This window comes from Callionymus lyra, chromosome 9 (genome assembly GCF_982586985.1).
Source record: "Callionymus lyra chromosome 9, fCalLyr1.hap1.1, whole genome shotgun sequence".
NCBI classification, from domain to species: Eukaryota; Metazoa; Chordata; class Actinopteri; order Syngnathiformes; family Callionymidae; genus Callionymus; species Callionymus lyra.
This window is the reverse complement of record NC_141826.1, coordinates 10,842,630-10,870,519: the sequence shown is the minus strand read 5'-3', so window position 1 is coordinate 10,870,519 and position 27,890 is coordinate 10,842,630. Positions and strand designations below refer to the sequence as shown.

At 37.9% G+C, this 27,890-nt stretch overlaps 2 protein-coding genes across 4 annotated transcripts in view; one reads left to right on the top strand and one right to left on the bottom strand.

Annotated features, from left to right (window-relative positions):
• Positions 1-862: 862 nt before the first annotated feature.
• ctnna1 (catenin (cadherin-associated protein), alpha 1) overlaps positions 863-27,890 on the top strand; it is a 45,617-nt gene continuing 18,589 nt past the window's right edge. For 2 of the 3 annotated variants that reach the window (XM_087799769.1, XM_087799767.1), the window contains exons 1-13: positions 863-1,066; positions 2,866-2,984; positions 3,325-3,520; positions 6,202-6,368; positions 6,559-6,678; positions 7,967-8,236; positions 9,985-10,188; positions 21,687-21,767; positions 21,923-22,075; positions 25,453-25,545; positions 26,154-26,310; positions 27,041-27,241; positions 27,344-27,495. In XM_087799769.1, the coding sequence (XP_087655895.1) occupies positions 2,880-2,984; positions 3,325-3,520; positions 6,202-6,368; positions 6,559-6,678; positions 7,967-8,236; positions 9,985-10,188; positions 21,687-21,767; positions 21,923-22,075; positions 25,453-25,545; positions 26,154-26,310; positions 27,041-27,241; positions 27,344-27,495 (1,899 nt within the window). In that variant the 5' untranslated portion in view covers positions 863-1,066; positions 2,866-2,879. Of the gene's footprint in view, positions 1,184-2,865; positions 2,985-3,324; positions 3,521-6,201; positions 6,369-6,558; positions 6,679-7,966; positions 8,237-9,984; positions 10,189-21,686; positions 21,768-21,922; positions 22,076-25,452; positions 25,546-26,153; positions 26,311-27,040; positions 27,242-27,343; positions 27,496-27,890 lie in introns of all 3 variants that reach the window. The other variant, XM_087799768.1, reaches the window with a different exon arrangement.
• lrrtm2 (leucine rich repeat transmembrane neuronal 2) lies at positions 15,520-19,541 on the bottom strand. The gene is made up of 2 exons (XM_087798850.1): positions 18,857-19,541; positions 15,520-18,406 (listed from the first exon to the last, which is right to left on the bottom strand). The coding sequence occupies exons 1-2, from the start codon at positions 18,858-18,860 to the stop codon at positions 16,758-16,760; spliced, it is 1,653 nt and encodes a 550-aa protein (XP_087654976.1). The 5' UTR covers positions 18,861-19,541; the 3' UTR covers positions 15,520-16,757.

Here is a 27,890-nt window from a genome sequence, read left to right as displayed (position 1 = left end):
TTACTTTCTTGGAGCAATACTACAAATATATCATAGTTTCTTGCTAAAACACACCCCTAGTATATACTAGAAATTGAAAAGTGCCTTTTTTTTTAATATAAAGTAAATTACTTACTTACTTGCGGCAATACTACAAATATATCCTTGTTTCTTGCTAAAACACACCCCTAGTATATACTAGAAATTGAAAAGTGGCTTTTTTTATATAAAGTAAATTACTTACTTTCTTGGAGCAATACTACAAATATATCATAGTTTCTTGCTAAAACACACCCCTAGTATATACTAGAAATGGAAAAGTGCCTTTTTTTATATAAAGTAAATTACTTACTTACTTGGGGCAATACTACAAATATATCCTTGTTTGTTTCTAAAACACACCCCTAGTATATACTAGAAATTGAAAAGTCGCTTTGTTTTTTTATAATAAAGTAAATGACTTACTTACTTTCTTACTTGGAGCAATACTACAAATATATCATAGTTTCTTGCTAAAACACACCCCTAGTATATACTAGAAATGGAAAAGTGCCTTTTTTTATATAAAGTAAATTACTTACTTACTTACTTGGGGCAATACTACAAATATATCATTGTTTCTTGCTAAAACACACCCCTAGTATATACTAGAAATGGAAAAGTGCCTTTTTTTATATAAAGTAAATTACTTACTTGGGGCAATACTACAAATATATCCTTGTTTGTTTCTAAAATACACCCCCTAGTATATACTATAAGTGGCTTTATTGTTTTTTTTTTAATAAAGTGCAAAGACAAGTGACGTCACATTCCCCCCCTTTGATTTAAGAATCTAAACTGTAAAAGGTTCAAGGAAGATCTTTTGCTTTTTTCGTTTTCCATTTTCCTCCACTGTAATTACCCCATATATGGCCCGAGCCAGCCGTTGCCACGCCCGGAACACCTCGTCGCTCGTGGGCTTGTAGCAGCCTGTGGTCAGCCGCTGCCAGGAAGTGAGTCACCGCCCCAATAATCCCCACTGCTGCTCGGCCATTGTTGGGAGGGTATATCCAGCGACACGGAAACAATTTCCACCGAAACTTTTTAGGTAAGAAAAAACTGCCAGACATTTGCTGACTCTTGAGTGCATTTTTTTGGATACACGACTCAGACTTTTATCACACGTTAAAGTTCGGGGCAAAAGGAAAAGTGCGTCACTGAGACGGTGAGAAAAACTTTAGGACTTTCCACGCCTCCATTTTGAACTTTAACGTAAGCCTTCAAAACTATTTAACACAAAGTTGTTTCAGCGCTCTTTTGGGTCCATCTTTACACGAGTATTAGTTGTTTTTTTGGTATCTTGTCATACTTGTTTTGTGAGACGGCGTAATCCTTTTAAACTTGTTGTCGACTAGCATTAGCTTTAGCATTGTGGTGTTTGGCTTGTTTTAGTACGTGATAAATCGCGTTTGACTTAAACCAACGGTCAGACTTCAACTACTATATGTTGGTATATGTTGTCTTTTCGATTAAATTATTGTATTTTTAAAGGTTAAAGCCGCGCATATACTTGTTTTGTGGAGCTCTTACGAAAGCAGGTGAGACCTAGAGCTACTTATTGTTAGCACCTAGCTGCCAAAGTCTGTGACCCACCCTGATACTCTCCCATCTGCCGCTTGACTTAGTTTTTTTCGACGGCCTTTAGTCGACCTTTGAGCCACTTTGTTTTACTTCTACATGGTCGATACAAGTCAAGTTCAACCGAAAGTATCGCTAAACTTGTATACGTGACACCAGAAGTGCACGGATTCGAATAGTTTCGTTGGTAACTCGACCTTCCTTTAGTTTCACCCACAGTGAGTTTTGGTAAATGTCAAACATCTTCCCTGCACTTACAAGATATGAATAAGCAACTATTCTTTTTTTTTTAACGCATCCTACGCATAAAACAACCCACACACCAATCCTCAGTATATATTCCTATTTAATACATTTAAGGAAAACTAAGTGTTTTGCCTTTAATACAAAGGCAACCTCAGCAAATGTTTTGCCTTTAATACAAAAGCAGCCTCATGTTTCATTTCTAGAAAATCCGAGTTGTGTTTTATCAAGTCTACATATTTAGTAGTAAGTCTATTTTTATATAAATCACACTAACACTAAAGAATTGACATCATATTTCTCGTGTAAATGACAAAAGGTTGACAATACTAGTGTCGAGTGAAAACATCTCTATCACAAATCAAATGTAAGTAAGTACTTTTTATTTGTATAGCACTTTTCCAGACCAGGGTCACAAAGCGCTTTAACAATCAAAACAATATTCAATAAAGTATATACTTGTAAAGGTCAAGATAAAACTTATATATTGTGTAAAAGGGTTGAAGGAGCAGATTGAAGAAAAAACTTTGTGATTGTTTTGTTATGAATATCGTGGATTATTCCACAGTTGTATTTATTTAATTTAGATTGCATTCCTACTCTTTGCATGTAAATCAACATTTAAAGGCAGTTGAAGGACGGCTTACAATTTTTGCTTATCAAGTAATGTTTTAACGGCTCCCTTTACAATGTAGGTTAAAAGCATTGCCGTTGTCTCCAAAATACAGCTGACCAACTTTCTATTCAAGCGGCTTCGTCCCCAGGGCTTCTTGATTATCCTTGCCTCTCTGTGTTTGATAGCAAATCAATGGAGCTGCTCTAGCTGCCTCAGAAGAGAACTAAAATGGGACACTATTGTCAGGTTTTGGATTTTCATCTCACATTTGGTGATTAACGAGTAAATCCAAGCAACTTGCATTACATTTTCGGTGATAAGACGTTATAATTAGTATTGCTGTATGAAAACATGTTTGTGATGTTTTTAATGTTTTTAAAATTTGCTTTTGTATTTCATTTTCTTTCTAGAATTTTCGTACACGATGACGAGCATTAACACACCCAACATCAATTTCAAATGGGACCCAAAAAGCCTGGAGATCCGCACACTGGCTGTGGAAAGGCTGCTGGAGCCGCTGGTTACCCAGGTAATGTTTGGTGTATGGTCGAATCTGAGACTCTTAATTAATAGTATAGAAATGCACACGCATTTTTAAATGTATGTATCAATCTGTCATTTGTAACTAGTTGAATTAATGTCTTGTATTAGCTTAACTTTGACTTTAACATTAAAAAAAGAATGAGGCCACTTGTATTAAACAAATACCCGATGGGTGTTCAAGTCTACAATAATATTTAATCAACTTACAGTTTTAATGATGAGGATAATAAAGTTGTTTGTCTGATATATGAAATGTTCGTTTACACTATACTAAACAAAATGTATACGTACTAAATTAAAATGTACATCTTGTACCGCTGTGATAGGTTACCACCCTGGTTAACACGAGCAACAAAGGACCATCTAACAAGAAGAAGGGGCGCTCCAAGAAAGCGCATGTTTTGGCTGCCTCTGTGGAAACTGCAACCCAAAACTTTTTGGATAAAGGAGAGAAGATTGCAAAGGAAAGTCAATATCTGAAGAACGAGCTGACAGCTGCTGTGGAGGATGTCCGCAAGCAAGGTACGCTTGAATACTTTTATGAGGTGTCCACCACCCAGATGGACAATGCAATCATTGAATCATATCCTTCATCTCTTGCCTGAGCCGAAGACTGGTAGAAGTCACCATGTGTGCCTGGAGTACACAATAGTTTTTTTAAAAGATTTTCTGAGCCAAAATTTTACTGTTAGAAATGTATTTATTACTTGATGAATGGTGTCATTATATTGGATAACTAGATGCAAAAGGAAGTTAACCTGATCAATTAAAGCATCATATCTGATTGAGTGCTAGAAAATCAATGTTTCCTGTTAACTGGAGTTTAATGCGGACTATGAGGATCTGATCTCAGCAAGTCTTTTTTGTACCTCTGTCAAAAGTGCTTATATTGCAGTAAATATATTTTACAACTGGTTGTTAAGTAAAGTAGGTTTAAATATAGACAATGATGTCAAAAACTGTTTTTTATTGTGATGCAAAAATGTGGACTGAAGGCTACTTTTCTTACTACATTTTAAGGATTATTATGAAAAATGGTAAATCTCTTTTTTACAATAACAAATTCATTAATCATGAGCTCCAGCTGCTCCGTAGGTTCCATCCCATATATTTCACATTTAATTTATGCCTCCTACCAATCTGGACATGGAACCATCTATAAACACACAGGCCCGTAAAATAATTTATCATCCGACGGTATTATCATTCAATATTTGCTTTCCTGAAATGTGTCTTGTTTATTCGGTGTATGGCTCACTCTCTCTGAGCAGCAAGGCCATGAGACCAGGCAGCAGTGACAAGAGGGTTGTTGTTGTCATGAAGCAACCTCCGTGTCATGGTGTTCTTTCTCCCAAGATGCCAAGCAAGTTTCTGTACACAGTACTTGGAAGTTGGATGACATGTTTGTGGATGGCGTGTGTTGTGCTCACTGGTCAGGAATGCTACTGTATCTGTGGTATGCTGTCACTAGGCTGGAATTCAGGGACTTGTTAGCCGGTACCTCCCCCCCCCCCCCCCCCACACCCCCCTGTCAGCTATGCCACGCTGCTCAGTGGAGCATGTCTAGACTGATAATGTAGCCAGTGAGTGTGATAACACCCCACTCACCCCCAGGATTCACAAAGCATTTTCTGGGCTGTATTAAAGTAGTTGTTGAAATCTGATATAAAAAAAACAAACATTTCTGACATAATCCTTTTGCGATTGCATCTGACAGTTTATGAAATGAGGCATTTTTCTTCAAATACTTGATAAAATCAATTTGTTTTCTGAATTTCTTAAAATACAACTCAATGATGCTGACGTTTTTGACCTCCTTCCATTGTTGTACCTCAGGCTAGGGATCTCCCCGTATGCTATATGTTTTAATCATTTCATCATGCACTTACAATGTCAAAGGTGAGCAGTAGATAGATTGAAGTTTATTAAAGCAGTGCTGATCACTATCTGCCTCAAGAAAATGGCCTCATTGATTTTGATCACAGAGGGAATTGCAGCTTGATGGTTGGTGCCATTGAAGTCCCATGTTGATGAGCACTTTATGGAGCTTGTTTAATTCATGAATTATGTCTCCTCATGCATTTTAATAACATTAAAAAAGTTTGAATGACCAAATGGTCTATTTTTGATTGTAGAACGTTGATGTAATAATAATAATCCTTTATCCTTAATGTTCTATAACTAATCGCACCATAAGGATAGAAATAAAACCATTTTGATTTATTATAGATTTTGTTCCATAATTTAAATCAATAATTTACCAAAAATTAAGATATTAAATGAGTGGTTTCTTCATGCAATAATATATTTAAAATCTTTGGAAACCACCACTACTGGTCAGATTTTTTTATATATATAGCCAGTGGAGAGACTGGACTAGCTAGAAAGAATAAAAATGTACCTCTTCCTGCATACCACCGTTAACGCCCCTGCTGGAACACTGGATGTGTCTTTAGTGTTGCAAGTTCCGAGCTCTCCGTTTGAACTGCTCTCCTTTACTCTAAAGATGATACCATTTAGAATTTCCCTTTACACTCTATAAGTAACATTTTCATCCGCATTTTTCTTAGCAGGTGTACTTTAAATACAACACTATACATGAATGGATAAAAATGTCCAAGGCAAATATGACATATGTGCTGACTTACATTGATCTTTAATCTTTTGCATTTTTACTGAACCGAATGTCTCCATTTACAGCCTTTTCTTTTGTAGCAACTTGGTGAAAATGTATTTAAATAAAATTGAGAAATCACAAACTGTTCGACCAAGAATTTTCATGTAGGGTTGACTCGGCAAATTTTTTTTTTTTTTTTTACTCAGCCGCACACAGTAAGAATCCACTGTGTGAGACAGTTGCCTCTATACATAGATCCTCCTGTCTTTTAAGACACTGGCTTCTTTATTCAGCTGGTAGGCAGGCCTTTCTTCACAGACTATTCTAAAACTGTGTTGCAGGGTGCTGCCTGTTGTAGAGAATAAAACAAGGTTTTACCTTTCTTTCAATATTATTCTTATAAAAAAATGAATAGCCATTTTAGTTTGATTTGTTTTGAAAGTTTGTGTTTTCTCAGTATCAATTCACTGCAAATATTTATCAGTTTAAGCAGTGGCATTAATTGAGAAAATAAAAATCGTCATACTGCAGTCTATTGAGTGCATGCTCTTGAAACGCAATTTAATATCTCTTATTCTTTTATCAGGTGATTCCATGAAGCAAGCTTCAGGGGAATTTGCAGAAGATCCTTGTTCCTCTGTGAAAAGGGGCAATATGGTCCGCGCTGCAAGAGCCCTCCTGTCAGCCGTTACACATCTATTGGTTCTGGCAGACATGTCAGACGTGTACAAACTTCTGCTGCAGCTCAAATTGGTAAGATTTCCAAAATACACTTGGCTGAAATGTCTAATTTAGAATTTGAAAAGTTGTATATATTTAGTTATGTGGATTTTTTGATTCATGGTCCAAAACAATTATGGGTTGAAACCCCAGAATCCTACATTCATTTTAACATTAATTTTAGATTTGGGCCATTTAAAAAGAAATCTTCTCTGTCATTTAGGTGGAGGACAGTTTGGTCAAAGTACGCAATGCTGGCACCGAACAAGATCTTGGAATCCAATACAAGGCTCTGAAACCGGAAGTGGACAAGTTGAACATGATGGCTGCCAAAAGACAGCAGGTAGGAGTTCTACATAATTTCAAGATATTGTTGAAGCTCTACAGTTAAACAGGGTACAGTAACACTCAATTATATTTACTACACATAATTAAATTCTTATTATGCTCATAACCCAAAGTACAGTTTTCCCTCTGGTTTATTTAACTACTCTAGTGAACGAGTGTTTATACAAACTGATCTAAAATGTAGTTTAAACAGAATTATGTCCTGATTTTGAAACAAGTTATAGTTCTTTAGATCTTCTCAGTCAGCCAATAATCTTGGAAAATCTAATCCGAAAATCAAAGTGGTTCTTCATTCCATATTTGGATGTGGTGGCAAATTTAGTGCCACCACAGTTGTTAATGATGGCTTTAGCATGGACGCACAGTTGTTGAATGAGGTAGCTTAAGTTAAACATATTAAACTCACTATTACTATCAATCTCTACCAAGTACTGTGCTTGGTGGAGGCATTCACTGTCGTTTAATGGGCAACCAAATTCAGCAGGTTAAAGAAATTGAATTGATTCAACAACTTAAGTGCTAAATAGGAAAAACGTTTTTCATTGTGGTTTATACTCTGATGGATGAAGGACGCAATTTTAAATCTAACTTATAATAATGAGTTTAAAGACCGTGACCATTGCTTTTGTGGACAATATGAAAAACCAACCTTAAATCAGTATTTTAACTTGAATAGAGGGCTTTGTACAGTCATCTTTTTTCCTGGTGCACAGTGTTTTTTAAAATTATAGCCAAAAGTCTGCTTTCTATGTTTTTCTGACTTTGGAAAGTTGGTAAAAAAAAATTCTGGGCACTTTTGGAATACACCTTTTGGAGGAACTGAAAGCATAGCGTTTTGGATGATGATAACCATGAGTCATGCAAAACTACTCGGAGATTTGAGTTTTGTAATGGTTGTCTTGGAACAAATTTTCTAAATACTGTGTGTAGTCTTGGTATTTTTTTTATGTGCAGCACTTGATGTGTGTATTGGACGAGGAAACCTGAATACCATGCCTGCACTTGCTATGCCTTTCCTTCCTTCGACTATATAATTGCAGTATGATGCTGAAATTTTGAATAGCAACCAATTAAATGGCAGAGGCATATGATAATGGCCTGATTATGACGCTGTTACCGCAGGGGACAGAAGTAAATCTGGGTCATCCTGAACAATCTCTCGCACACTTGGTGCCTCCATAAGGGCATGGCAAACATTTTAAATCTCAAGTACATTCCAACTTCTGCCCCTCCCTCAGTCTTTTTATTTGGTTCCTCACTTCCTTTTCTTCTTGTCCTTTTAGGAGCTTAAAGACGTCCAGCACAAGGACCAAATGGCTGCCGCTCGTGGCGTCCTGCAAAGGAACATCCCAATGCTCTATACAGCTTCCCGTGCTTGCCTGCAGCACCCTGATGTGGCTGCCTATAAGGCCAACCGTGACCTGATATACAAGCAGCTGCAATCTGCAGTTTCAGGCATCTCCAATGCTGCACAGGCCACTTCTACTGATGACTCATTGCTCAGTCAACCAGCAGGAGGTGGAGAACTGGCCTATGCCCTCAACAATTTTGATGTAAGTTATTGCTTTGAGTTTCCCCCAAAGATGCATTTTTATACCAATATTTGGCTTTCATAGAACAGAATAAAAGTGATGAGGCTGAAAAGTAAAAGTAATTTGTTCTCTTTAACCTCCAAAGTATTTTCTTTAACTCACGATTGGAATTGGTTAACAATACTTCTCCAGTTAATTCAGTGACTAACTATATATTTTTAGCAGCAAAACTTTTAGTAAATGATTTTCAAATCATTTATTTGGTAATCAACAACTATTCTGCTCTCAGGATGAGTTTTAACCCTTGTGTTATACCAGGGTCCACCCAGAGACAACTCAAGTGATACTATAAACGCATTTTGAGACATCGCAACGTTTAGGAGAGAAACCTTAAATACTTGAGTACAGTATTTTAGCAAATATTGACAAGGAAACTAATGAGGGAAACATCTTGATGCAACACTGCACTAATCATGTAATTGTTTCCTGCTGCGATGCACTTCAAAGATGATAACAAATTTCTATTCTCTGTCTGACTTCAGTCAGAATGTTTAATAGCTTTCAGCTGTTGGATTAAAGTGTTTTCTACACCACTAATGTTAATAATAAATTCATATTTACTTGGCATCAGTTCACTGGACACCTGTGGTTAGAAGTCAAAACCACCTTCATTTAAATGATTTATTGTGTCATGATATCCACATGAATGTTTTTGGGGTGGCGGTAGGAGTAAAGGGTTATGGCTGGGGGCAGGAAAAAGTGAATGTAGGGGGAAATTATTGACTACCGGACAAGAGGGTCCAGACTTTAGATTACTTATAATTTAACATTAACGAAGAGCCTCAGTTTACAAGTGCTGCTTTGACAGAGCTAAACAATGTTCCACACGTTTGATGGTGGTGCCGTCACAAGCCCAAATTCTAGCACAAAGCTAAATTAGCAAATGAGTCAGCCCCCTCAATTCTCTGTCTGTCTCTTTCCTCGTTTCCTCCTCCATGTCTCTCGTGTTCCTGTTGCCATAGCAATTTTAAAACGCAAGCAGAGCAGGTCAGATAAAACGAAATGGTGGGGGTTGTAGGTGGATCTGATGGTGGGAAGGCTATCTAATATAACGTACGTCCTGACAGCCAAATTGCTGAATAATTTGCCGTAGCACTTGCAAGAAACGTCGGCCGGTCTTTGTAACGACCTTTTAACCTTGGGTGTTTACTCTGTGACAAGTCGCCTCTGAGCGTTTATAGGCTTCTGTGAAATCACAGTTTTCTCTGATGTGATAGAGCTCGCTACAAATACTATATGGGCTATGAAACAAGATGATCTAATGGGAAGACCACACATGCCTTTTTTCTTACTGTTATTTTGATCTTTGAAATGGGTTTCGTAATCTGTCTCCTGGGATTAATTTCAGCGTGAGAATCGGCCATTATACATGTCTTCCTGGTCATGTATATTATCACTTTGATAAGGTGACTAAAATAAAAAAATGTTCACTATACAAAAGACCTGTTTTAAAAAGGCAATTGTCCTGAAAAGTTTATAAAGAATGTGTCAAATGTAACCACCCAGTCTAGCTGAATACATTTCTGTTTCAAACTCGGTGGCCCTCACTTTGCTTCTGAACTTACTGGGCTTTTAAGTCGGACTGTCAAACCCTCCCGCCTTCTTGTCAAGTTTCTTTCTTGTAACATAGGGCCAGAGATCAGTGTTTCATGATGACATTTTGCATTTTACCTCCCTGTGTAATTTCCCCTCTGACACTTTCCTTGCAGAAACAAATCATTGTGGACCCCCTAGCTTTCAGCGAGGAGCGCTTCCGTCCGTCCCTGGAGGAGCGCCTGGAGAGCATTATCAGCGGCGCTGCCCTCATGGCCGACTCAGGTTGCACGCGTGATGACCGCAGGGAGCGCATTGTAGCGGAATGCAATTCCGTGCGCCAGGCTCTTCAGGATCTGCTGTCAGAGTACATGGGCAATGTAAGTCTTATTCTTTTTAAGGTTTTACTGTTTAATATCTTGACAATCGTATGTCTGCCCTGTCAAGTTGTGCGAGAGCCGAGAGCCTGAGCAATGGTTTAAGAATCACAATTATCTTGACTTGAATTCATATCTTCACACAACAAGACTAATAGATATTGTAGTTTGGCAAATATACTTTTTGTCTTTTTTAGTCCCAAACCATAAAGAATCGATGAATAATTGTATTAATGGCTGAGTTAATGTGTGGAGACTGTGTGGTGATTATAAGACTTTTAACACTTATTTTATTATGAGATAAAATCATTGACATTTTGTGATTAAAAAAATGTAGTTTTTTTTGAAAACCTCTTAAATGTTTATGAACACACATTTCTTTAAATAATCTCTTCCCTTTACTTTCTTTAGCTTCAACTTCCCTTTTACATTTTTTACCTAAACAAATAATCAATTGAATGGTAATTGCTTTGTGTTTTTTTTAGTTTTTTTTAAAGAAGGTTGAATATACATAGTCTTGCGATACGATAAGCTTGTCAACATGATAAATGCTCGATGACTGACGACAGGATGATTTGATTCTGTGGCAAAATATATTGAAACATCTTTCCCCTCTTTCCCACTGGCTGCACAATTAAAATGCTTAATATCGTGCTACTCTAATGTAATATAAAATAAATTAACTTATTTGGTCTGCTCTATTCCGTAGTCACTTTCACAATTAAATTTGTTTGTCAAACTTCTAACTCACTGTTTTTTTAATTCTGCTTCTTGTTTAAAACCCTGCTTTACATCACACATCCATTATAACGTTCTGCTTTGTGGAAAAAGCTTGTCTTTCAAAATACCCATCACTAAAATTTTCAACTGTGCACAACAAATGGGAACAACTGAATCATGTGGTGGTAGTAGGTGCTGTGTTCAATCATGCATCTCTCCACCACTGCCTGTCAATACTGTATGGGTTCACTTGTGAATTTGGTTCATGCATGTGGAAGCCTCTGTCAGTGAGAGAACATCAAGCTTGTTTTTTCATTTGAAAGAGTGTGAATCTTGATTTTAAATCGTATTGTTAAGTTAAAAAAAATGTACTTCTTTGCAAGAGCAAAACCTACTTGAGTTTTTAAAAATGGCAGACAATTATATGTCAATCTTGTGATACAATCCATTTTTGTTATTTAAATTTTGGCCAGAAAAGGTATGGTTCATTGTAAAATCATCCATAGGGATTCATTTCTTATATAAGTAGGATAACTATGCTTATATATTTCGTTTTTCTCTCGAACACAGCATGTGAGTTATGGATGCATCTGCATTTCGTTCTGATTCACTGATGGAATATGATTCAAGTTGACTTTTCCGGTTATGATGTCATCCTCTGCTCCGAGTTCCAACTTCTAAGGCAAATACCAAATACTGTGTACCTGCCCCAGTGAAGTCGCCATAGTGACAGTTTTCTTATGCTTCTTTGCTTAAATATTTGATTCTTTTAGGGACATATGGTAGAAATTACTGTCTTCATTCATTACCCCTGTTGTTCAGGACTTCTTTTTTTTTTTTTTTGCTCTAAATATTCTTCTACTGGGAAGCCAAGGTAATTAATAATTGGCAGATATGGTTTACATAATTTTCCCTTTAAATATTCAGAACATTTTTTTATGAACAACTTTCATTAAAATAACATCTTTGGCTGGCGTTTCTCCCCCTCCCCCACCTTTTTTATTAAACATGCTCATCCGAGTCGACTGGTGCATCTCAACCGAGCAAGTGACTGTAAAACACGCACTGACCTCAATCATTTCTAATTGTGATGACGGTTAAACACAAGTTAATTTGGCTGCCACTCTTTGTTATTAATGCATGTGTAGTTCTCTGTTTATGTGCATCCGCTCAGAGTGATGCGATGTTTCTTTGACATTTTCAACTGCTGACATTTACTTCCTTTCAACTTGAATTGATAGATTTTAATTTTAAGGTGGTGTGAAGGACAAACTTAAACACAGATAGGGAACTTGAAGGCACGTCTTACTATAGTTTAGGTAGATTTATGTAAAATAAAAATGGTCTAAAAGGGCAATTTAGCTATTCTGCATTGATCATGAGGGATTACTAAAATGTTGGATAGCAGCTGGTTAAGTAGGGTACACTTTAAACTTTTGTCATGTCTTGAGCAGCACCCGTGAGACTTGTAAAGGCCATTTTGGAAATATTAAAGCTCATTGTAGAGCTTGTGACATTACTGCTGGAACTCTGTAAGGAAACATTTCGTTGGAACCTTTTAATGGCTCTTCTATTATTATAAAATGGCTTACTATACATTTGTTCACTAGCCTCAGTTTCTTATTGCTAACTTTTCAAAGCATATTTTACTGTAGTCTTGAAAGCATATCAGAACATGGCCTGACAATGGCAACTGGGTTAAAAAGGCTTCAGTTCTTGCAAATCTTACCATCAATTTTAAAGTCTTGTTTCCTCGTTTTTGGATAACCATGACCTGGATGAATTAGAATCTACAAAATCAGATGATGGCCTATGAAACAGGTTTTGACCAAACATCCCCCATTTTAAATGTAAATGTATTATATAGCAAACATACTATTGATATATTAAGTTACACAACAGCTTTATCTGTAAATCTGTAGCACAAGTGGAACTGTTCAAGTTAAATTTGAGTTAAAATACAGTTAAACCAGACATGGTTAAGATATTGGTAGCAAAACTAACCATCTGCCACAGGCTTTTTTTATTTGTTTTTTTATTTGAAATATGGTTGGAGTTGATTTGGTTCATTGGTCATTAACTGGTGAGATTCCACTATGAAAAGCTTGTCCCAAATGTATAACATATTTTTTTTTAATCTTAAAATAAATGTGTACAGATGTGTTTTCCGTCAATTATTACTAAGTTGCTCATATTTTTAACCTCTTCCGACTTGACAACCTTAAAATATAGCCTTGTTTTATTTTCAACCTTTTAGTCTTCAATACAGAGACGGGCAGAATTAAGGTATTTGGATGTTTTTAACTGTGACTTTGTGAACAGAGGTGACAGAGCGTAAGAGCTGGTCACACTACATTAGCATGGATGAACATAACTTTAAAAAGGAACGGATAACTCTGGAAGATAATCCTAACCACGACATTAGGGTTAGTAGAAAATGAATTTTTGGTGAACTATTTAGACTTGTTTTTATCTGCCTCACAACCTTCTTTACGGTCTCAGTGCATTGGTTGAGAATTCATGCTATTTATTGCTGCAGAAGTCTTGATAAAAAACTGTTTGCTGCAATGACATGCAGCCAAATCAGTCCATTTGTTTCCTATTAATAAGCAAATTGGACTCTAGCGGTAATCCTGCTTTACAAAAATCTGTTTGCTATTTTTGTGAAATTAAAGGGCTAAAGGGGTCATTTAAAAATGTTGCCTATTTGTACAAATTCTTCATTCATGCAGGTCATGATGCAATTTAAGCAGGATTTAAATTTATTTTGAAAGTGTATTTGGTAGGTTAGGACTTTCTGTCCGAAGTTAATGTCAATGGAAGTTATTGTGATTCTGTTTAGCCCCCACTGCCAAAAGATTTACCTTCATTATAGCTCAATTAGACATTCATTGTTGCGGTAAAATGGGAAGTTAATACAAAACATTCATTTTATAAATTTTAATGGTATAATTTTGATGGAGTGTATTCTTGCTCTAGGATTATCATGTCCGTTTGTCAGCAACAGCAATATCAGGTCATTTTTGCTTTGTGAAATCTGATCTGAATTTAGGAAAGGACAACAGTCATAAGTAACCAAAACAAAAACTGATGGTACCAAATGTTCACCTTTTTTCTTTGACCAATAGAAAGGCTGAAACATGAGTTGCGCATCCATTACCTGTCAAACACTGTAAATTATAACCAATTTTATTTAAAAATATATTTTCATGTGGAGTTTTTTTTTCTTCTTCATTTTGGTGCATCTTACCCACTAGACAGATATAAAATTTTACAATTACAAACCAAAGGGAAAACTATTGAGAAAAACATTCAAATTGCACAAAGAGGTTGTGAAGGAGATGGATATTTCACTTGCTTTAATATAACCTTTTTCAGCAGGGTGAGGAGAAGGGCCAGTGGATAACAAGAGAAATGAAACACTTTACAAAGAGCAAGAGTGCAAAAGGATGCATTTTGTTTTGTATCTTTTTTTTCCCCTTTTTCTTTTTTACAAAAATGTTTTTTTGTTCACTTTATGCCTTTACAGTGAAATGATGGCAGAACCTTGTAAAATCACACACATTTCTGTTCATCAAAATTGAGATCCCTTGACAGAAAAAAAAAATTCAACTGAATGTTGATATCTGAACATGCACGACACCTAGAAGGGCAGTGGTAAAGGCAAAGCTGGAAGAAAACAAAGTTAGAGTTGACTATTTGGCTTGGACATTAGTGAAAGAAGTCATGTTTTTTTTTCTCTAGTAAATTGACGTGTAACAGTTTTTTGGTGTCGACAGTCTTTGAAGTAGATACAGGTTGTCTGTTAAGAACATGTGCTCAGACACCTCATGACGATGGTTTTGGATGAAAGTCTCAATTTTCACAGGCTGTCAAGAGACTGTAGACCACATGTGTCAAACCGGTCCAGTAAAGGGCCGGGGTGGTGTAGGTTTTTGTTCCAACCAGTCAAGCACATAAAGTTGAACCAATCAGGCGTCTGAAGACAGTAATCAATTAATTGTCAGTCAGGTGTTGCTTGTTTAAGCCGACACCTGATTGGTTAACTCATGTGTGCTTGACTGGTTGGAACAAAAACCTGCACCGTCTCGGCCCTTTTCTGGACCAGTTTGACACCCCTGCTGTAGACCTTCTGGTTACTTTTGAGGAAATTTGGGTTAACGTGGCACAAAGTTGAAACTTTTAGGAAAATGTCTTTATGTACAGAGAAGAAATGAAGGAACATTTCTAGAACTAGAAAATTGAAATGAAATCATTTTTTGGCATACGGCTATGACCAAATCAATTTCCTTTTTTTTCCCTTTTGATCCGAAGTTGATTTGTTATCTTTTCTCTTTTCCTTTTGACCAGACAATCAGTGTTTTAGTCCCTCTTGCTTTCACCCTGCCCCCAACACGAAACCGAGTACAAAGCAGTGCGGAGCTGCGGCAGCAGCTTTAGTCTGATGCTAATGCATATCCTCTCCCTCCTGCATACAAATGTGTCCTGACCCAGACCTGCTGTTCGCTTATCAATGGATCTTCACTCGCGTTTTAAGATATTGGAGTTTAACTTGACACCTTTGGCACCCGAGTTTGAAACTGCTTTCAAAGTTATTTATGACAGAATTTTGAATTTTACCTTGACTATTTCTATGAAGGATAAAGGTTGTCCCATCGTGAATAATGCTAATGTAATTTGATTTCAGTGCCTGAACAGGCTTAATATTGCTGCATCACTGGTGTGGATGACAGAATATTAGATTCTTTTGCCTGGCCTTAATTGGTTCAATCTTGGGCTTGTCACTTCTGATTAGTGTGCAGGCTGTAAGGAGCCAAAGGAGCCAGAAAAGGTTATATTTATAGAATAGAACGGCAGGCTTTGTGGGCTTTGCAGTTGGTTGACTGGTATCCTTCACACGGATTTGGTTTGTCGTCTTATCAACTGTGCGTTGGAACAGTTACTATTGACACCACCAATGACCTGGAGAACGGTGGATGTTGGGTTGTCTCTTCATAGATGTCATATTTTGAATTTCTTATATGAATACATTACATGTTTATGTTCTGTATAAGGAGTTTCTTTGTGTCATTGACTCACAGTTAATAATGGAACCAACTTTGTCAAAATATCTCACTTTTGCCATCCTGAAGTGCTGAAAACTAGGCCTATAGACTTCCCCACAACCAACATGTTTTTTTTTCTATGAATTGCCAAAAGTTGTTAAATCAAAACATGAGACAAATGTTTGGGTGGCTGATGAACAGGTATAAAATTGATTGGACATAACAAATTGTCACCAAACTATTCAAAATCATTGTTTTCGACCCCATCACCAAGCCTAAATATATATATATTCGCTGTTGTTCACACTCTGTATTTTTTTTTTTTTTTTTACAGAAAAATATTAAAGGCAACTCAAAACATTTAAGTTATGACCCGGTGATGTATGGTCTACAGTGCCCGGTGCACTAATATTTCAGTCATTTAAAAACGGAAAGTGGATGTAGAACAAGTTTTCCACCCATGTTTTGTTACGCCATACAGATACATTTGACAAGTGTTTTCCTTCTTTGCTGCAAAATATAGACAATGTAAAGACAATTTCCACAGTTCACAATTTTCTTCATTAAAATGATTGCCCCCTGCCTGATACGAACAACCTCTGCATTCATAGAAAAATAAATTTGTGACTATCTCTACATCTTCCCTCTTCTGTCCACGTTTGTCAGTGACACTTCTCACATAATCTCAAATCTCACTTGTAAAAATCATACTTTTTACATTGACTGAAAAATAAAATAAAAAAGCAAACCCTGTATTGTCTGAAATGGTCAAATGACATACCATATGCTCTGGGAATAAATAAGAGTTCATACTTCGCACTCTTTGTAAGGCAGTTGCTGACACTTGCACTGCCCGTAGCCATTGATAATAACCAGTGCTCCCTCTTCATGGCTGGGCTCATACTCATTATAGGGTACCTGTGTAGCAAGATCTGCCATAGGCTGACGCTGCTGGGTCCTCATCTGTCTGCGGTTCTGGATAGCAGAACAGTGGCGTATCCGACGGAGTGTTGGAGGGCAGCACTTCCGTGAGATATAGACAACGAATATGATGAAAAAAAAGGAAAATAAAAGGGCCATAGTTCCTATGATGACCCTATGAGTCATGACTGTGTTGTCCATCGCTGGGAAGTCATCTGTTACAGCTTTGTCGTCCATCGGGGTGGTTGTTGCTGGATCGTTGCCAGGTGTTTGTGTGGTGGTTGTTGTTGTAGTGGTCGTGACTGTGGTAAAGCTTCCAAAATCCTCTGCATAGTCTGGTGTGGTGGTTGGCTGCATAATTCCAAACAAGGAGCTTGTGAAGTCTGCAGCTGTAGTAGCATCTGTAGTCGTGCTAATAGTTTGAACAACTGGTGCGGAAAAATTCTGGCACAGCTGGAATCCATAAACGGCATCAAGTATCTCCTCACCTTGGGCATATTCAGGACTGTGGCAGAGAATGGAATGCTCCCATCTTCCTTTAAAGGTACTTAACCAAGTAGCCAGAGAGCAAATCCTTTTGGTACATTCCCAAAAATTGCTTGACAGCCCAATTGTTCCCAGGGACTGCCACATATCCAACACTAAGGAATCCAAACTGCTGAGCTTGTTGTTATCCAAGAGCAAAATCTTTAAATTTGGCAGAGTTTGGAACACATCTGGTGTCAGGATGCGAATCTCGTTCCCTGTTAGGTCCAGCTTTTCTAAAGTGGTCCAGGTCCACTCCATGCCACATGTTAGGTTGTTGATCTTATTCCACTGCAAATACAGAAACTGTAGCGCAACAAGGCGTGGGAAGTGGGCCAAGTTGATCTTTGTCAGCTGATTATGCTCCAAATGTAGCTCTTTAAGCTTAATGAGCCCAGCAAATCCATTTCGGGCCAGACTCCTCAGACGGTTGCTGCTGAGCCCTAGGTACTCCAGGCTGCGGCAGTCCCAGAACGCCCTCACTGGTGTGGTGCGAAGCAGGTTTGATCGTAGGTGAAGTATTTGTAGTTTTCTCAGTCCATGAAACAATTCGGGTTCCAAGGCTGTCATCTGATTGAAGGACAGGTCCAAAATCTGAAGGTTGATGAGGTGAATGAAGGTTGTGTTGGGCAACTTGGTGATACGATTGGAGCTCAAGTTAAGGTCCTTAAGTTTGTAGAGGCCCTGGAAGGCATCCTCTTGTACTGTGGTGATCTGGTTGTGATCAAGATGTAACCAGGTGAGCTGACTAAAGCCGTAAAATTGATCCGGACTTAACTCTGTGATACTGTTGTGGCGTAGTGACAGACCCAAGGCCCCTTTGTCTACACCATCCGGGGGTGCCTGAAGTCCTTGGGTGTCGCAGTAGAACTGCAGGTCCTCACAGCGGCATTTTTGAGGGCAGGTTGTGCATGACGAAGGAGGCAGCAGGCACACTAGGAGCATGCTGATCACACACAGACCCAGAGCCGCTGGTGCAGGTCCCACCAATGGCCACCTTGAATGGAAACCTGGGTGGGTCCAAACATAAAAAAAGACATTTAATGTAGGGAGCAAATTTTCTGAGAATGATTGTGCATTTTATATTTTCTCATTTTATTTTTAACATGGTTAAGTTTTAACTTTCAAAAGGACTTTGATTTGTGGTGAATTAAAAAATAAAAAGGAAAATATGCAGTAGGATTTAATATATTAGAAAAAATGACCAATATATTTGCTGTCATTTGTGTTAATGTAAGGATAAATGCAGGGGGCAAATTGCTGTACTGCTTTTATTATCTCACCAAAAGGACAAATCTTAAGCACCGCATCATATAATCCACGTACATCCCGGCGTAAAGAAAAAAAAAAAGAAAGACTGTTGCGGTAAATAGACAAGGGCTTTTAGTGCTCAGCCTTACTTGCACTTACTCCTATTGCCTATTCATGTCAACTCCTGCCATATAAAGGGGCTAACTTACCCATTCTTTTGTGCACATCGGAGGCTGCATTCAACTGTCCTTTTCCGCAGACTTTTGGAGCAACCAGACGGAAGAAAAATCCAAAGGGAAAAAATCCTTTTGAGAAAGCACAAAAGAAATCAGCTTCTTTCGAAAGAAGGCGACTCTAAACCCAGCATAGTGAGATAAAACATGAATTTCCATGTCCATAGATGATAATTCCTTTAATCTTCCACTTGCGTCGTCAAATGTCCAGCCTCAAAAAAAACATGATGGATGAATCCATCAATTCCTCAAACTCTATCTATATACATTTTTTTTTTCAAGTTGATCAGTTTTCTCCACTGCGTCTCCAGTGACGCGACTCCTCTTTCCCCTTTTTCTTCTTTCAACCTTCTTTTCCCTTCGCAGTCATCTAAAAATCAAATGTTCAATAATGGATAAAGTGTTCCTCTTTGATGGCAGCTATCTTCCGAGCAAAACTTGTTGATGGTAGCCAGAAATCCTGCTCCAAAACGCCAGCTCAGTCCCAGCATAGCCGCTGCAGAGCTGTGAGCAAAATCCTCCTCTGCTTGCGGAGATGCGGAGAAAGAAAAAAAATGCAGAGCAGAGAGTCAGGGATGTTATTCTGTGTTTTTTGTTGCAGCCACTCACTGCTACAGAGTGGTGGCAGCCTGGCGTCGATCATCACTACTGTTTCTCTCTCTCCCTCTTGCTCCGACACACCCGCTCGCTCTCTCACTCCCTCGCTCGCTCCTACCCTCCGTTTCTGCACCTCTGTCTTCCTCCACCTCCTTTTACATCCCCCATCCCTCCCACTGGCTCGTCACCATCAGAATATTGATATCTTGAACGTGTTGCAGCAGCTCACTGTTGAAATTAACCATGGCTGTAGATCTTGGTTTTGCCTCATGTAAGACATATGACTGTATACTATATACATGTCAATATTCACTTTGAAAGCAAAGCAGGTTTTGGTTTAATTTAAATTTAAACAAACTGAAAAGTACTAAACTGTTAAAAACCTAAAAATGCCTCTTGTTTTTGTTTTTGCTTATTCATTGCTTTCCTTTGTTGACGATTCTGCGAGTGTTCTAATACGAAAATGAGGCTTGACATCGCTGACGATGAATTACTTGCTTTTATTATTTACATAGCCTGAGTGCAATGCTGGGATTAACCTGCGCTTTGAAATTATAAATAAAACTCACCAGGAATAATGGCTTGGGTTCACTGTACTGTTTTGTCTCGTTCTTCTGTTCATTAAAATATGATACCTCAAATCATAAATTAGAGGATTCATCATTATTATTTATAGTATTATATTGTAAAGGATGTTCTTGACTTTTTAGGAAAATGCCTCGAGCCAATTTATCCCCTCAACAGTAAGAATTATATTTCTTAACTATAATTACAAAACAACTGAGTCCAATTAAAATAAGATGAAGATACGATGCTGTTTAGTAGTGATAAGTATGTATTTAAATATTATTTTTCTTTTAAAATGGTAATTCTAACCATTTATGGGGGTTTAAACTTGAAGATTATTTTTATTTGTGCCTCCATGTCCACGATATTTTATCTCCCATCAAATGTATTGTGACGTTGGTCAACATTTGGTTTTGGCTCTTAAATTGGCATCGTCAATCCAATACATGATTAAATTGACGATTAAATTGATATCCACATGCATACATGCCGTCTTGGCTGTTTTGTTTTTGTTGATTTATTTGTTTGTAAACACTAGTTGCGTTGATGAGGCCTCATGAAACTGCTGAGTGGTGAAACACTGTATCATGATACAGTATCTTAGTTTTTAAAGGCCAAAAAAGTATACAATCCTAAAATGAAAAAATTGTGACTGTGACACGTTTCACTCGATTCCAATACTGCCGTGTTAGACTTGATGGATTTTAACACCCTATGATGCACTGTTTAGCAGAGTCACTTTCACTTCATTGAATCAAATCTTTATAGAAAGATTGCCTGAAATACCTTCTTTTTTTTTTTTTTTTTTAAATATGCCTTAAAGGAGATGTATAGACGTGTAGAAAGATGAGGCTGACCACTGAAGTTGCTCTGACTTAAAAAATCAAATGACACAAAGGTCGGAACCAAGGAAATTGAAAGGGGCAGGCCAGCCCGCTGCAGAACCCAGCACGCAACCAGCAAAAATAATCAGAGGATTACTGCCGTTCAGGCTCCCTGGCCTCCATACACACCCGTCTCCCAAATGGCCAAGGGCAGTCATGGGTGGGGGCATGGGCCAGGTCAATGCCTCTATCATTACAGTGGACTGATCACATAGCCGGTGAAAATTCAAGTCCGACGGGTTTCTAGCTGCTTTTCTACTTTAGCCGAGTTCTTGTGTCTCACTTTCCATTCGTTCGCCCATGTTCTCCTTGCTTCCTCTAAAATTTTTAGATCTTCCACTTGAGCAATTTGCAGAATGCGACTGAACATCTCTTTGCTCTCAGGAGGAAACGGTGGTTTTGAATGCGACTACTGCTTAGTGCTGTGTCACTACAGCCAATGGTGTAAAGTGTTATTGTGCATAATTTACACCGGCTACTTTGGAGCAGTGATTGCAGCATATTGGTGTGAGAACATCTCCGCTGCTTTTGGCGCCTTGTGAGTTGACAGTCGAGGAAGGCGCCGTCGGATTCTATTTTCTATGCATTCCATTACACTCTTTTGAAAGTCACATCTTGCTCCATTAAGGGAAATGTTCATCTTTTAGAATAACTTAAACTTAAACCTTACTATTTCACTTTAGTCATGACACTTTTTAGGATTTGTCTTATGTATTGAATGTTGCATTGACCTTCCTCTTGTTTCTTCTTCCATTCAGGCTGGGAGGAAGGACAGGAGTGACGCTCTGAACACTGCCATTGACAGGATGACTAAAAAGACGAGAGATCTGCGCAGACAGGTCTGTTTTTTTTTTTTCACCAGGAAACCTTCACTCATTATAAATGTGGGAGTTATGCCATTTCAACACTTAAAACATTGAAAGTTGCCTTCATTTTTAAGATTCAATAAAAGTTTGGAGGTTAAACTATTCCGCTTTATTGTTTGACTCCACAGCTTCGTAAGGCTGTGATGGACCACGTCTCCGACTCCTTCCTGGAAACCAACGTTCCCCTGCTGGTCCTGATCGAGGCAGCCAAGAATGGAAATGAAAAAGAGGTTAAGGAATACGCTCAAGTGTTCCGCGAGCACGCCAACAAGTTGATTGAGGTATGTTACATTGAATACTTTTTTTTTTACGTTTTGCTTTACATTCATGGTTCCTTCCCCAATTATTTGAGTCTCCTATACCTTTATGTTGATACGTTGTAGTAAAGTTGAATATCTTGTCCATCAAGTCTTCAATTAAGTGTTGTTTTAAAATTAGTATTTTATAAACCCACTCATCTGTCATGACAAGCCGTATAATGAAATGGCAATCTGATGTCAAATACATTTAAGTAGTGGCCATAAAGGGGCCCTGAGCTGAAAGGACATTTTTGACAGTAGTGTTAAGGTGTCCATTTTATTTTTGCATGACCCTTTTTTGGTTTAGCAATAAGTCAACTGGTACATTAGCTTTCCCTATTAGTGCTACTTCCTCAAAAATCTAAATGGCTATGTCACCGTGTCATATGCTGACATTTAAAAAGGACTTGTCCCCGCTGGCAGATACCCATTAAAGAAGATGGATTGATTGAGAGCAGGAAATATAAACATTCACGAGGAAAGGTCTTAAGTGTTTTGAGCGGACCCAGACCTTTAGTAGCTCTTCTAGGTCTAATGGTGTCACCTGAGCTTTTATTCATAAACATGCAGTGTGTATTCATGTTGATGTAAGAGTAAGTCAGATTTGACTTAATACCTTTTACGCTCATGAATTGGCTCTCCAAGATCCCTGCTGATTTATGTTGTGAATCCACAACAATTTTAATACAAATCAGGCGGTACAACGCAAACCTTTCTTGGCTCAGAACAATGAACCTTGTGTGTAATTAGAACGAATGATTGACAGAAGCACAGTTGTAACTAATCAAAGAGAATACAGAATAGAAATTGAATCCAAAGTGTAAAGAATTGTACATATTGTATTGGCATGGGAGAATTTGCCTCCAGCTGGGATAATTAAAAATGTGCATTAAGGATATTTTAGGTGTGAAAAAACCTGTTAAAAAATTATGATGGGGATGGATGATTGGATAGAAGATGCAAAGATGCATCAAGAAAATACTATATACGGCAAAGGTTGCCTATTTATGAGATTTTATTATTATTTATATTTATTCTTATTTTGTTCCAATTCTGTTTGAAAACATTCTTTATGCAACTATAGAGGGGCTTTTTAATCTCCAGAAAGTCTTGTTGGGCAAGAAAACCTATTCAAATGTCAGGCTGCCCATCCTTAACACCCATGTCCTTGGTAATAAAGTAATAAAACTCAAGGTATTTTGTGGAACAAGGCACACACCCACTGGCCTCAAACGCACTTCAGTTTTTAAAAGTTAGACCGTTGTAATGGATGGCAATGTTACTACATTCCCTCTTCCAAATATACATTTTTGCTCTTGACCTGGCATATATTGAAGTTAACCTATGTACCTTCTTGTATATATGCAGAATCATGTAAGGCCCACAATTGTTTCTATGTATCAGATAAAATGATGCTTTGATGCGTCACACATTAAATGGAGATTGCATCGAAAATGCGCAGACCCATAGACCCCCCCCCCCCCCACCCAACTATTGCCATTACCAGATAGTGCTGAAAATGGTGAACTATTATCGAAGACAAATTTTTTTGATGTGTCAAGTCAAGAATATTATAATTATTATTCAATAGTTTTAAAAGGGGACATGTCAGGAAGCTTGATTTCAGACATGCATATTATAAATTGTTAAGATAAACATTACAGATGTTTATTTGGCAGTTATGTCTTTCTTTGATATCAGAAAAGAATGGTAGCAAATTGTAGAAAACTATTGTAAACTATCGATGGATGTTTTTCATTAAAACAGAGCTGGGGCCATAAGTGAATTGAGACCAATTAAATTCATGATTAGAAAGTAGGAATAAGCGTAGGTGGCGTGTCAGTCGTACAAGTGAGTGCAATTTGGATAGATGTTTTGAAATGAATGCGTGTCCAAATGGTTTCGATCCTCAAGTTTCTTTTTATTGTCATTAGGTATAGGTTCTGCCAAACTGTTCTGTGCCAAATTAAATTGTAAATCAAGTCACATGCTGACTAAGCAAAGTCCAATTTGTTAAATGAAACAGTGGACTTATTCTCTTGGCTGCACTTGTAAGCTTTAAGCAGTTATTTTTCTTGGCTAAGTATAATGTATAACGTGTCAATAGTTGCACATAAAAAAGCCAAACAACAATCTGCCACTAAAGAGTTTACTAAAACTGATAAGTGTGTGTTCTTGTCGCTCAATGGAGAGCCAAACACTTTATCTTGGACAGTCTACCTATTGTGGGTACTAAGCCAAAATCACTATTGTCGCCCTCGAGGAGGCTTAAAAGTCTCACCACAGAGTGAAATGTTTGGTATCCTTGCCTTTGCTTAAATGTGATGAAACAAGAAACATCTTTCATTGTTTTTATAAGCAAAATGACCAAAAGGAAAAGCTATTACCTGTGGAATTTAAGAAAAAAAGCGATGGTTCTTAAGAGCTTTTCAGTTGTTTTTGAAGCCATTCCAGCCATCCTGTTTCAGTAAAGTCTAGATGTTAACCAGGTGAGAGTAGTTGTTATGAATGTGCTTATGACGGAGACAAGATGGTTAAGAAAAACTTCCATTACCTCTATAATAGTAAAAAAAACCATCAATTTTAACTGGAAATAAAAAAGGCTCATACCGACATTAAATGTTTTGTAGTTGGATATTTTAAGTTGCATGAAGGCTCAAGGCTTGAGCTTAAACAAGCTCAATACTGTTTTCATTTGCTAAATTTGAACACCTACTCGCAGTGAGTTAACAGATGTTGTACACATCTGTGTTGTTCCAGGCGTCATGTACATGTCACAAGGGAAAGGACAACGCTACTAAGTGGAGGATTTCTCTAATTTGACTTCCTTCATTTTCTCTTTGCTCAAGTAAACCAGTCACGCTTTCATTGAAATGTAGCATCAATATTTATCTAAGGATTCAATCTTCGAGTCACATAAGAACAGCATATAAGTTAAGGGTACGGTTATTCATCTTAAATTTTATCATAATAGCGAAATCTTCAGAAAAAAACACCAGATTTGCATTTTATCCTGTGTCTGTCGGAGAGCTTTGAAGATTCTGTTATAGAATCATGCTCGACACATTCCAGGCAATTGTTTATTTCTGCCTTAGCACACTTTATCCAAGATGGTATTTTGGTTCTTCTCCCTTTTTTGGTCTAGCCAGCTCATTCTTTCAATTTTTTTCCATTTATTCTTTTACTTTGGATCACGTTTCATTTATATATCAGTGATACAGGAAGAGCCTAATTTGATGGTCCATTTGGGGGAAGGGGGTGGGTAACAATCAATGCTAAGAGAAAAGTAATAATTTTATTGATTGTTTATCTATTTTGTGTTTTGTTTTTTATATCATGTATTTCTGTTATTTGTCTAGGTGGCCAACCTGGCATGCTCCATCTCCAACAACGAAGAGGGAGTGAAGTTGGTTCGGATGGCTGCTTCTCAACTGGAAACCCTTTGCCCCCAGGTATCCCTGCTGCTTAACAACCAACTCTTAATACAGTAGACACATTTTAAAATGGGCTCAGGGTGACCCAAATTTCTCTCTTTTATATATAACTCCATTTATAAGAGTGGGGGAGGAGATAAAAAAAAAAACCAGTTTGGGAATTTGTAAAAGTCGTCCCCACTTAATCGAGCTTTGGCACCACTTTCACAGCGTCCCTAAAATTAGGTTTTCTTATGGAGAGTTAATTCTGTACAAAGACTGCACATAATGTGACATGACTAAACGTCGAGCATAAGCAAGAAGCATGCAGAATCCTATCAAATTATAGCAGCTCTGCATTTGACCTTCATTTCTAAAGAGGAACTTAATGTCCACTGTTGTGCGTGTAATTCTTTTTCATGCGATTAAAAACGTATATGAAAAAAAAGATCTGTAATTCTGCGAACTTTCCAATAATTAAATTAAATAACAACCATAATCCTCAAATTTTGAGTGAGGCGCATAACCTTTTGTCTTCATTAAAGTTAAATTATATATTTTTATTTTAACCTTTTAAAAGTTCTATGAATCAGGGTCTCGATATTACATGGTATTATATGGACCAACATTGTTTTTTATGACTACAGGTGATTAATGCAGCGCTGGCTCTGGCCGCAAAGCCAAACAGCAAGGTGGCCCAGGACAACATGGATCTGTTCAAGGAATCGTGGGAGAAGCAGGTCCGTGTCCTCACCGACGCTGTGGATGACATAACGTCCATTGACGACTTCCTGTGTGTGTCCGGTAAGTTAGTCCAAAAAGCTGGACTTAGATTTCACGCTAAATCTTGCCAAATGAACCTGCTCGGTTGGTACCAATAGTGAATTATATTTATAGATTTTAAACAACACTCATGTGCTGTCAAGAGTAAAAGCTGAGCCCTTATACACGCTGCTGGAAAACCCTGGAATCCCCTATGAAGCTGTTGAGGCCGAGCTGCTGCTGCAATGTGTGCCATGCTATTTTGAGACACTATCAGCCTATGTATAGCTTGTAGCTCTCTATTCCAACAACATGAGCTGTTAAAAAAAAAAACGAAACCTAAACATTGGCATCTATCCACCATTTAAATGGCCTATGCTGCTGTAGAAGAGTTGGGTATTAGTGTTTTCTGATGAGATCCATTCATCCCAAGGCTGATTGAACCCAATAGCAAAGAGCACTGAAGCATCGGCCAAACTACCACGTAAATTGACGTCCTGCCACACGTGTTAAAACACATAAATGGTTTGTCAGGCACACACTTGCAGAGTTCTTATTAAGCGTTAAACAGAGTGACTTCTCTCACCTCCAGCCAAGGGCGGACTGTAATTTACACTTTCAACAATGGTGTTCACAAGCCTGCCACTATTGAGCAGTCAAAAAAAATAAGCCTTTACGTACAGAGTTCATTCTGGCCTTTCACATCCACTTGTCGATCAGTGCAGAAAAGGCATTTAAGTATCGATACAGTTCTTTTCATTTTCTTTCTCAGAGAACCACATTCTGGAGGATGTGAATAAGTGCGTCATCGCCCTGCAGGAGAAGGATGTTGATGGTTTGGACCGCACGGCTGGGGCTATCAGAGGCCGTGCTGCCAGAGTTGTGCATGTGGTCACATCTGAAATGGATAACTATGAACCCGGAGTATACACCGAGAAGGTCTTGGAAGCCACCAAATTACTCACCAACACAGGTAGTTACTCTTGATTAAAAGTTGATTTAAAGTTTGCTGTAAAACATTCATACGAGAAGGTGTAAAGTGTTTTTAGGATCTAATGAATTTTGCTATTTTCAGTGATGCCGAGGTTCACAGAGCAGATCGAGTCCGCAGTTGAGGCTTTGAGCTCAAACCCCACACAGCCTGTGGATGAGAACGAATTCATTGATGCTTCACGGCTGGTATATGATGGCATTCGTGACATTCGTAAAGCCGTCTTGATGATCCGAGTAAGTTACCATAACTACTACTTCATAGTTGAAAACCTGTACTTGTTTTTTATCCATCATAATGCTTTCCAGAGCTTCTCTCTATACATTTTAATTAGGTTTTTGGCCTTGTCTCCATGCATGTTTTAAGTAGTTCTGTGCTCTGATTCATATAGTTCTTCATACATGTAAATATCTTGCCAAGACCTGTATTTGCATGCCGTCCATGTCGCTAATGATGTAATTGTCTTGAGCTAGAAGCAACCTAATTGACCAGACTCGCAATCTAGCGTAACTAACTCCCAAGTGGTCTGTGTCTTTAATGGCAATTGGAAGACTACAACTATAGCTATGACAGATGGTTCTTGCTAACCACTCAAGCGTTATCTAATTGATTCGACACCGAGCCGACTACA